The 12,284-nt window shown below is 40.8% G+C and overlaps 1 protein-coding gene across 4 annotated transcripts in view; it reads right to left on the bottom strand.

Annotated features, from left to right (window-relative positions):
* The window catches only part of runx1t1 (RUNX1 partner transcriptional co-repressor 1), a 48,206-nt gene that overhangs the window by 16,283 nt on the left and 19,639 nt on the right, over positions 1–12,284 (bottom strand). For all 4 annotated transcript variants that reach the window (XM_053862177.1, XM_053862180.1, XM_053862178.1 and 1 more), the window contains exons 2-4: positions 4,845–4,982; positions 2,497–2,738; positions 906–995 (exon numbers count right to left, since the gene is read on the bottom strand). In XM_053862177.1, coding sequence (XP_053718152.1) covers positions 906–995; positions 2,497–2,738; positions 4,845–4,982 — 470 coding nt within the window. The remainder of the gene's footprint in view (positions 1–905; positions 996–2,496; positions 2,739–4,844; positions 4,983–12,284) is intronic.

The following is a 12,284-nucleotide window of genomic DNA, read 5'->3' as shown; positions in this document are numbered from 1 at the left end:
TGGTGAGGGTGGATCCAATTTTGTTTAAAAAAAAAGTTATTTGTGCAGACCAGAATGTGTTTTTGAAAATCGTTTTCCTTGTGGTGTCATGTGGGTGGTGCTCACAGATCATGGGGTTCCTGACCCATTAACACATGCAACACATCTCAAAAATGGCTCCTCCTTGCACCCAAAATATTTCTGATATAAACAACAACATCGAATCCAATCTCATCTAAACATTGCTGGTGTGATCTAAACATTGCTGAAAATTGTGATGACAATTTTAGTGACGTAATTCCACCGTATTTGGAAGGGTTTTGCGGAGACACCTCCAGCTCACATTAGCATCATGAAAACTCGGGGTCCTGATGCACATTGTTGCAGCTGGGCTTATATGTACCTATTAAAGTCCTCCCACACCTCCAACTGCTCTGCGCTGCCATATGGTAGCTGGCATTTAAGACCCCGCAGTGGGAAGACACTAAAATTAGACTGGGGAGAGAGAGACTGAGATGTAGCGAAGGAGGGGAAGAAAAAAAAGTTGCATCTTTGATTGCGCAGCCATCCTGATGATGCTCTCACCATCTGGCAGGAGAGGAAGAGGGAACGGAGGATGGCAAACCAGATCAACTAAGAGAGGACGGTTTACTTAGACGCAGACAAAAGCCCCGAAAATATAATAAATGCCGCCGTAATTAAACGTGGAACAGGTTTCTTTGGAGATTTTCAGTCACGTTCAGGATTCTGATTCTCAACATGAACAATATGTTGCGAAAGCTGCTGGCACTTTAATTAATTTATGCATTTCCCTTCGTGAAACGCAATGGGAAATAACATAAATATAAATGAGCATCTGTGTCATTGTGTTTTTTTTTTCTTTTTTTTTTGTTTCCCAGATTTGTTGTCAATATTTTCTCACTTACCTTTAGGAAAGGAATGACAAAAGGCCGCAGAGGGAAGTTGGTAGCTTCTTGTAGCTTGGAGTGAAATTCCTCGATGGTGAGTGTGGAATTCTGGAACGAGATGATCACAGACAGAGAGCACATGAGTCCATGTGGGAAACATTAAGTGATAATATTACTTATTGGACGCTAAGCTCTCCGCCGGCCTCCACTCAATGTTTTGGAGTTTTCTAATAGGAAGCAGATGAGTGTACGGCTGCGGAAGAAAGACACACAAGCCCGCTGTGGACAAATGAAATCCATGTGCTGAACTTGGTGTTTGGTTTATGTAAATAGGAACATTTTCACACAGTTAAGTCATTAATTTGGTAATTACAGACTCATTTTTGCTTTAGTTTATCACAACAATTTTCAACATGCGTGGGTTGCGTAAGTAGAGTTGTGCTCTGTAACCTCTGGAATAAGCTATACTGTTGTTTCAAAATGTACAGGGTTCAAAGGCCTTCTTCAAAATAGAATCACCTCACTCCATAACTTCCTCTTCCATACAGTAATGTTCTTAATATTTCATATGTTTCATTCACTTTCATCTTCTGACTATAGCTGTAGTGACAGGTGGGGCCATCATGGACACACTCACTGAAGTTGAACAATACAATGATATAGATATTAAAGTCAAAGTAGCAATTATTCGTATTTACTCCGAACATGACAGTGGTTTTTGTTGAGCCGACAAATGTAGTTCAGTGATGTGTTGAGAGCAGTTGATGGTAAAAGTGGGTTGCATGTTTGAACGATTTGTCCCAAGTGGAAGCAGAAAGGCTGTTACCACTGTTTGTAATTTTAAAAATATGTACACTGCTGTGCGGATGGGGCGAGGGGGAGGAGGGGAACCATTCACATGGGACCGGAATCTGCGAAATAACTAACAATCCGAGAAGAAGAAGAAGGAAAAGCAGAAGAAGAGATATTGTTGTCCCCGCCGTGCTCCGTCCCAGACCCCAAGTTTGTTAGGTTCGGCCTCACATCTGTTTGCCCAGATTGTGTTGGTGCTGTTTCTTGACAGCTAGTGAAACCTCCAGAGTCCTCCTCTCTCTCTACCCAGCACAAATCTAACTAATTAACGGTGTCGATCTTTCAGCGAGGCTGGGGGAGGAAATGGAGAGAACATGAGGAGGGGGAGGGAAGGAGGAGAAGCTTGCTGTTCATTGTGCTAAACAGAAGAGCCAAAGAAGAAGGCAGGCTTTCTATCCATTTATGCTTGCATATTGTCAGCACTATAAAGTAGTGGTTAGTGCGACAGACTCAGAGCTGCGAGGCGTGTCCGAAGGGAATCTTTGTGTGTGAGGAGTTGACCATGCCCTCACGACCTGTCCAAAGTGTCCCCCTGCTCTTGCCCTTAGTAGCTGGGTTCCAATCCCAGCGATGCGTAACAGGAATACGCAGAAGAAGAATTCTGAATGATCGGATTTGCATTTTGAATTGTGAATGTTGAAGCGTGGAGGAGGGTGAGACCAAGATGAATACATCTCTGCAATCTGTTAGCTTGTTCTGTATTCAGTTCGTCTCGCCCTCCTCAATGGTCTTGTGACAGAGTTAGAACAATACTCACCACCAGTCCCAGCACTAGCGTGCGCACTCGCTCACCGATTTCCGGTGAGATGTCGTTGCCAAACTGTTGCAGGGTTGTGAGGAAACGCTTCAGTTTGCTGAGCTGCCGGGCGCCACACGCCGGGGGGAGCTGCTGGTTAGCCAGCGAGGACGAGGAAGAGGAGCTCGGGCCGTTGCTGTAGCCATTTGGGGGCGATGGAGCACCGTTGAGTGCCGTGGGGGAGTGGGTGCTGCCGTTGGTTACTTAAGTGGAGACAAGAAAAGATAAATATAATTTATCTGCGTATTTGACAAGAAGTAACTGCCGGGTGCTGCTTTTCGATATTGTTCCTTCCACTCCATGATAATCCAAATGTAAATGAGATTGCTGCCACGGGTGCAAGCAATGATGATAAAACGTCATTTTAGAGAGTATTATGCTTGGAATAAAAGAAGCATGTTCAGGGTTGCGGGGAGTGCTGGAGCCTATCCCAGCAGTCATTGGGCGAAAGGCGGGAATACACCCTGGACATGTCACAAGTCCATCACAGGGCACACACACACACACAGAGCGCCTAATTGACCTAGTCTTTGGTCTATGGGAGGAAACTGGAGTACCCGGAGAAAACCCACCCAGGCTCAGGGAGAACATGCAAACTCCACGCAGAAAGGTCCAGAGCTGGATTGAAACCCTTTTTGTTTAATTCAATTGAGATATTAGTTACTCCAGTAGACGCAGGTTTACTGGAGTCAACTCTCGTCTCCGTCTTCCCCACAGTTGTGGTGTCACGACGGCGCAGGAGTCTTAAGTGTTTGTTGGGGGAGTGGGTGTACAAAGAGATACAAGGCGGCGCAATGCTTTCTCTCTAATGAGATTAGGTCTAGCGATCCGCTCACTCCCTCTCTGGCCGCCGTCCAAACCCACCGCTGCAAAGTGAGCAAAGAGACGAGATACTCAAAACGCATCTGGTTACAATTACAACGGGTGGAAATCAAAGCTTTGTTAAAACCTTGAAGCATCACAATGGGGCGGCGGGGGGGTCCCCTCCTTAATTGTGGAGGGAGAGTGTTTGCATTGAAGGAAAATACAAGAATGAAGGAAGAAAGAAAAAAAGAAAGAGCAATTTGCCACTGATTCTAGCAAGACTGAAGCAGAGTATGAGCTGAGCCTTTCTTCAATCTTGCATCTGGTTTTATCAGCCAGTGTTCGTCCTCATAGTTTCACAGGTGACGTAAGAAGCATTCTCTTAGCTCCTAACACACAGAGACAGGTTTGTTTCTGATTCATGCTTTCATGCTTATTATGTGGACCAACTTGAGTTTTGACGTTTTCAATAGCTGCATCTATATTTACTTATTGAAGAAAAAAATGATCCAACTGAAAATCTGCTCAGATGCGGATTGATCGGGGTGGATTATGCCGATTGTTTATCATATAAACATCTGTCTTTTCCGTTCATGGGTGATTTTTCACAATTTCGTGGTATCGATTTTAGAACAGCAGTTTGAAAGGCTGTTCGCCAGTGATATTCTTGTTGTTATCCCAATCTACAGTTTGTATGTCATTGTGAGCTCCAATTCCGCCATATTGACTAAAGATTATAAAATAAAAGTTAACCTCATGCTACAATGAGAGAATAATGCATAAAACTAAGATAATACAACATTTTTTGTAATATTTATGTCTCCATTAACAAAGAACAAAGTTACAGTTGATGTGCAATATTTGTGCCACACTGAAGCCTATTGCAACATTTGTTTTAGAAAAACTAACAAAACAAAATTCTTGACAGTTTCAATATGTCACTTCTTAATGCTGTTGGTATCAAAGTCAACAAATAACAGAGAATGTGTTCTAAACTGAACAAAGAATGAATAAACCATCACATTATCAAATTACTAGCACAATAGCACGCAGTGCATTCGTATAGAGTTAGTGACATTTTTTAACACAAAAAAAATAGTTTTCTTAGAAAAGAGATTTATTACTCAAGAAAATGGCTCTTATTATCAATGAATATGACATACAGCTGTAATTACAGTATGGAAATTAAATGGGATGCACTGCACCACCAGCCCTATATTGGGATATGTATTGTGTTGCTGTTTCCGGCCGATGCACAGTCCTCTTTTAGAGCTCAAATGAGCTGAAGAAATCCTGATTCATTGATTCTGTCTACAACCATCGATCCAGGCTTGTGCTACAGTATTGGTTTAACCCAAGGTCATTCTGCAGCAACTTCTTGGAAGAAGAATTCTGCACCTCCAACACTTTAACAGTTCCACAGTTGTACATCACTATTGTAGCGAGGTTCCACACAGAAGTAAGTTGCTAGTGCAGGTGCTACACTGCTATCTTATCATACTTACATGTTGTTGGAGTGTAGGAGCTGTTGCGAGGAGCTCCTTGTGTGGTGGGTGGCGGTGGCATGGTAGGAGGGGTCAACCTGGACTGTGTCTTGACGTCCGCAGGTGAATCGGGCATGGTGGAGCGCTTCCCAGTGCGATCTGAACGAAAGAGAAGGATACATCAGATGCATGAAATGGCACGACTTACTCCATGTTATGATAAATTAGATGTTAAACAATCGCCAGTGAGACAAACTTTCAGGTCTGTCAGCATCACCAGATTAGTTCTAGTTACAATGACTAGCAATTGTCATAGCAGCTGAAGATATATTGCACCGTTCAGTTAAGAATAACACCAGTTATGGCAGTGAGGGACACCCAGCAGGCTCGGACGGGATGCGATACGTCTTCCTGCAATGACACTGATGCATATGGTCGGGCTCAGATATGAATAATGAGTGAAGGGGAAAGCAGAGACTGAAAGACAGACACCCAGGAGAGGAGAGACAATCTGCAGTGAGATTCAGTCTCAATCTCTCGCCATCTGTGCCACGCTGCACGCCCGCTCTCCCACCTCACCGCCGCCACCGCTGCGGCACTCGTCACACAAACACACTTTGTCTCTTTACTTAAATGTATGTCCCTGGATAGCGGATAAACAGCTGTGTGAAAGTTTTATTTTTAGGAAAAAAAATGGTCAGTGATCTCATGGATTTTCTGCAAATTCAACACAGGCAACATTTGACTCCCGACGCTCCAAACGGTCTGACTGTAATGAAGCTTTTAAGCAATGAAAAGTACAGGTTAAATAGAGAGGATTTTTGGGAAAGCCCCAATATAATTTTTAGAAATCTCAAGATTGGCAACTGGCTGGATGGAGTTCTGTCTTGTGTTTTGACAATTGTGTCTGCGATTTAATATCAACTTTTGTGAACATCTTTCAGCCACATGCTCTTCATAATACAATCCCTTTTATTGTCAGAATAAATGAAGTGATATTTTGTCTATTGTCCTGTCGCCAAACTTCCTCTCCAAATTAGATGCGCGGCTGATCTGGTTGCAAAATCCCTAAAATCACAATTATTGTATCAATATATGTTACTCACATTAACATAATTCAAAATTATTGGCTAGTTTTGTTTATTTACTTTTTGCAATGCTTGACTGTGCATCTTTCTAACCATCTGACAACAGTAGACAGTAGAACATTACAAGCATCTGTTGTATTTCTTTGGCACCAAAACTTCACAGGGTGAGAATTCCTAATTCCCCAGTGACTTCTATGCCAAATGCAGGCAATATTTACGTCATATTAAAATTTCAGCTGTCAATCAGCATTTAAAATCAAGAGGCAGAAAAAGGACGATTCTTCAGTTTAAGTCAATGTTGTTAATCCCATGCAAATTGAGAAGAGAAATACGTATTAAATTCAGCTGCCAGGACTTGTAACCAGGGAAAAGGAAGCATGTTAAACACCTGCTGTATCTAAGGTGAAGTGTTTCAACCTCCCTTCCAAGGCAACTTAAAGAATTGTTAAACAACCTGGTACATAATTCCACAGGCTTAATACACCTTTTAAAAGTTAATGGACGACTTTAAGGGGAATCTATTGTCCATTTATTACTGCACAGCCAGTAGATTTAGGTGGACACGATAGCCTTCCTTGTGGCTGTAGATGCATCCTACTTGTAGGCCCGACGGATATTGATGTGCGGCGCTTTAATGGAAAGGGATGATGAGTGCTTTGACTTTTGCTAACTCACTTTATGACTTCTCAGAAGTGCTGTTGTTCATGAGTTAATGGATTGAAGATCTGGCCAGTTGTCTGGGGGAATCCATTAGCCATAAAAAGACAGATGAGACCCTAAATGTGTTTTGATTCTCTTGTACACATGTTGGTACAGATGCCAAACCAAATGCTGGTTGTAATCTGAGCAGTTTAAATCATTCATCTCTCAGGCATCCTGACTCAATCGGGTCTTTGTTCTGGATGTGAGCATGTGCAGGCAAACAAGTCCGGCTCATTGGGCCGTGAGATCCATATAGTTTGGAAATGTCTGTTTTGTTAAGGTCTTGCAAATGAGAAGATGTTCTGGCAACAAATATATTCCTTATCTAATGTCCTTAGAAGCTTTTAAGATGAGAGTTAAAAAGGATTCTTTGAAGTACTGTCTGTTAATGATTGAGTCTTAAATGTCAGTATTTAAATTGGCTTTCTGCAAGCAGTAAAATGGCCAATCGTAAAGATGGAAGTTAGGGTCGGAAATGAATGGCTTGATGGGTCACAGAAAAGATTTAGTTTAGTGCAGGTGGTCCGTTCCAGTGGTGTGTGCGGTTCAACTGTGAGTGAATGCAAAAATATGATCAGTTACAAAAAAAATAATCCAAATACAAACACAAATTCAACTGTGAGGGAACTACCTGAATGAAAGAGCAAACCCGATCAGCAACCAACTGTGATGTTCTGGTCTGACCCCCTTTGATCAGCACTGGCCTGAAACTTTTTTCAATTGACTGTCTTGCCTCTGTCATGCAGTAATGAGTTCTGGTTGCCCACGACCCTCGGGTTTTGGTGTATCGTCTGTCGTGGTGTGATCATCCCTCTGCTGCTTGCAACCTCTTTGTTATCATCTTTATGTGAAGTTTCTGAAGCATTATTGAAATGAGTTGTTTACGGCTTTTTAAAGTTCACCGCTACCCTACAGACGAACAGTGAAATCCTGGAGACGAAGCTCGGACAACTACCTGCCACTCACACCGGTATGTCCTCACATTTACATCAGCCGTTTGCATCGTTCACCATTACGCGGTGCGCCGTGTTTGCAAACTCTCCCCGTCTCTCTCGGCCGAGCTCAAAGAAAAGAGATTTCATCCCCCGCTGACTTGGGATGCACGCCTTTTTCTGAGGGTTGCATGCTAGTTACATCACTCACCCAAAACATGGTTGTTGCAGCGAACGATGTCTAGAAGGAACAAGGTCCCGCAGAAACAGTTCAATACGCTTCAGGAAGGACTTTTCATATCCACAAATCAAAGCAAACATTCAATGATCTCAAAACATTTCATCACCAGGTCTGTGTGGTGATTATGTTCATGCCCTAATAACCAGTCTACGTCTAAGTTGTGCATTATTCATGAAGACAATAGCAGTGCACCGTCATTACACCCCCACGTATCATCACCACTTTGCTGGTGATAACGTTACGCTGCTTTGTTTTTCACTCAATGACAACAAAACAACTACTTTACTACTACTACTACTTTCTTTTTTTGCTGTAAGCAATTACAAAACTAATGGATCAATTGTATACAAAGAGCAAAACAATTCATTTAATGCAATTCATGCAAGACAAACAGTTTTTTTTTGGAGTCAGAACACATCAATTTAACCTAACTGGGATGTAGCAATAAGCTATATTTAATTTTATAGAGGTAGAAATGAAGCTTTCTTTGTGTCTATATTGATTTTTTTCAATATTTTTACAGATATTGTAAAATGTTTTATTTGACTTTGGTTAGCAATCTCTTGTACTACTACAGTATGTCCCTCATGTCATGTTGATACTGGCAGGGTTACATTATATTTTAAGCATCAAGGTATATTTTGCTGTGATGTGTGTATTATAATTCATCATCAGCTGTGCTTTTTCTTAAAGAACATTTAGGAAGTTTTGAGTTTACTTTTAGTACCAATTGATCTTGATTCTCTGGTCATTAGAGTTGAGCAAACTTTAAACATATAATAATTTTTTTAATTTAAGAATACTTTGCTACGATAACTGTACTGTTCCAAATGTACTTGATGATTTTATATATATATTGTTTTTATTTTGTATTTTCTTCAGACCAAACTTGCTGTTTTTTAATCATTTGGAATATATATATATATATATATATATATAATTTTTATACATGTGTTACATTCCTTTTACTTTCTTTTCTATTTTATTTAAATTGCCTTTCATGATTATCATAAATTTAACGTATTTCACCTTTAGCAATATGTTTTGTTCATACTTTTGCATATCTATAGTTACACTCTTATCAACTTGTAACCCATGAATGTATTTATTTCCTGCAGCAGCATAAATCCTGTAGCAAATGGTTGTCCCTTGTCCTAAAACAAAGCCTAATGTGAAACCTTCTGTCTGTGTGTACAGAACGAAGGGACAATAATGAACCAATTGACGCAGTCAGATCTTATCTCTCAAAATGACGATAGACTGAATCACGCTGGGTGATGGCTATGATATAAACAATGTCGCCTAAGCAAACACAGGATTCTATCAGATAGTGGTCATTAAGGAGCGCACGTAGACTGCCACACAAATGAAGGGAAAAGTGATGCCACACAAAGCAGCTGATGTGAGACCTGCTGGCATTTTCTGTACCTGTAGTCATCTGGCCTTTGTGTGAAAATGATGGAGAAATGCTCCATTATTTTGTGTGCAGACAGTCTGTTGTCCTGCGGTGAATGATTTACCCTTGCTGTTATTCATGACTCTGTAGTTATTTAAAACATATCATTTGTTAACTTGATTCCCAATTTTTTAAAAGAATTTATTTGATGCAATTCAAGTGAGAGTTGCATTGAACGACCTAAATGAATCATCTGCTCTTCTTGACAGGTTTTTTGAGAAATACTAAATAAATCTTTTGTGTCATATTTAACAGGTTTATTAAAAAAAATAGCCAAAATAATCAAGCCAAAATAAAATGTACTATATGAGTACATTTTACTGATATAGTATAATAACCATTTGGCATCTATACAATAGTAGCATTAACTCATTATTTTGTCGTCTTTCTTCTACGGGCTCAAAAACAAATATTGAAAACATTTCCTCTTTTATTTGTTTCTTTTTCCCCCAACTATTTGCCCTGATTTTTTTGTTGTTGTTGTTTTTTCAACAGCCTCCGTGTGTTGTGTTCCTGTCATATACACATCGAAAACACAGCGACATTAGAGGAGCTGAGTCGGAAGGAAAGGTGATAGGTGCATGTGATGGCAGAGTAGTTGTTCTTGGTGAGTGTAGCTGGAGAAGCAAGAGAGGAGGTGAAAACAGAGTGAATTTGTGGACAGATGTGTTGAAGGACAGGTGAGTAAATTGAAATTCCGCCCGAGTACAAAGAGAAACAAGAGAAATCAATCGGTATGCAAGTGGAGTAACCCCGACTCCCTATCCATCGTTCCGCTTCTCTGGACACACTCACGCACACACACACACACACACACACACACACACACACACACACACACACACACACACACACACACACACACACACACACGCACACACATCTGCAGGCAGATGGAGCATTATGCAGCGCATGTCCCATCAAACTCCACCCGCTTGTCAAGAAGATATATGGATGCAACGCCCTACCGCAATCCCACAAACACACTCAGGTGCAGAAGCGAAAGAAATACATGCTTCAACACGCGCACATACACACTAAGAAGAGACCTTGGCTTTGAGGCTCGGAGATAAAGATGCTCACCTATTTGTCCTCTGTAAACCACTATTTTCCATGGACAAACGCTGAAAACAAAACATGCGCAGTATTCTGAGAGCATAACTGCGTAATGAGTGAAAAACATGGTGTTAGAGAGAGCAGAAGGTGAAAACATGAAGTGCCACTATCAGTTTTCAGTCTCACTCAACGTAGCATCGTGTGTTTACACTTTGTCAAGCCAGCAAAGACATAAGGAGATTTCTTATTGCACACAAAGGTCTGAACACCATCTGTTCCATCAGCATACGCATGCACACAAATATTAAATTATATAAACTGCGCACACACACACGTCCCACAAACAGCACACATGCAGGGAACCAAACAATAAAACATATGCAGCAGACAGCATTAGCAATTCCTTGCTGTTTTTTTTTTTTACCCAGCGAACAGATTTATTGTAATGTCTGTTTTACCCATCTGTTAAAATAAAAGTCTCTCCCAGATACAGCGAGAGGAAGAGAGGTGAAGAAAGTGTGAAGAAACAATAAAAATGATTCACAAAGCTGTTACACTTCACTTCAAATCAAACCACTGCATGTTGTTGCCAAACAAAATTCTGGGCGTGTGCCAGGGAAATCAGTTCACAAAAACATCACGATTCTTACAATTTAGAATTGATTTTAAATGTCCCAAATTGATTAAAAAATAAACAAATAAAAAATATCCGCTGGCTGTCCACCATTTTCTAGCTACGCTCTACGTCTTTACGTCACGGAGCAGCCCGTACTGGAACGCACGCGCACGTCTTCGCTGAAGGCTAGAGTTCGCCATTATTGCTGGTTTTACCGAATGCATGAAAACACTGAGCTGGACATGACGCACATACAACATTACAAAACTATGTTCAAGTCAGCGCAACACAACAAATTCGCCGACTTGTATTGTGAAGCGTCATTCGGAGTTCACAGACTCACAGAGTTTGATGCCGCCATGTTTCACAGACAGTTTTACCAAGAGACTAAAAGAACGTTCCCCTGTAACTGCGATTTCCTCAGATTTTAAAAGGCAACATGTTTAACTGTTACTTCTGCAGTTTATGTCCCTACTTGTCATTCTGTCTTGCAGAGTAGATGGGTGTAGATCACGATCAGAAATCAGATCAGAAGAAATTATTTTAAACTGAAAAATCTAATTTGAATCATGAGATAGGGTACGTTTCCCACCTCTGCTAAATTCCGTCAGGGTTTTTGATTTGTCTATGAAGCTTCTACTGCAGATTAACCTCCAGATAAATGTAAATGTCGTCCTATAATTGGCTTGGTACACTGAAAATATATGTCTACAATATTGTCATCGCATCACAAACTGCTGACATGTCAATTTCAATAAAACATACAGTACATTAGTTTCCAAATAGGCTACATCTGGTTCTTACTATCACCCATTTCTAGTGCATTCAATTGATCTTCATTCCTTTATTTGGTCTTATTCTGTTCCCTCTGTGGCCTTATTTTTATCTTTTAATGTGACTGCATGTCCCCTCTCAAGAGGTCCTGGCAGCACCAAGTCACCGTCCAAACCTTGATTGAGTAGATCGATACTTTGCCGCCTGGCTTAGCTCTTTTTCTATGTCAATCTCAATGATGTTCTGAATCCTCAGTATGCAAGTAAAGGACATGTTCATTACTTCACATTTTTATATAAATTTTTACCTGAGGAAAACAAAAGGTTGCAGTCCAACTATCATCAGAGTTTTAAAAACATTAGTTCCACAATGGGAGAGAAAGTGAAATTTGTCATACTGTGCTTCGGTTAATAGTTCGCTGCTGAGGTTTCACTCAGTATAAAATAAAATTGCATGTAACACATTCTTCTTCATTGGAAGTCGATCTACTTTTGCCTATAGACACCAGCTCTGTTCGGTAGTAGTTGCCAGTCTAGTTTGAGGAGGACAAGACACAATCCACCCTGAATAATTCCATTTTCTCACCTGCATGAATA

The sequence above is a fragment of the Synchiropus splendidus genome, chromosome 4 (assembly GCF_027744825.2).
Source record: "Synchiropus splendidus isolate RoL2022-P1 chromosome 4, RoL_Sspl_1.0, whole genome shotgun sequence".
NCBI classification, from domain to species: domain Eukaryota; kingdom Metazoa; phylum Chordata; class Actinopteri; order Syngnathiformes; family Callionymidae; genus Synchiropus; species Synchiropus splendidus.
Note: the sequence above shows the minus strand (reverse complement) of the source record. Positions and strands in the feature narration are given on the sequence as shown.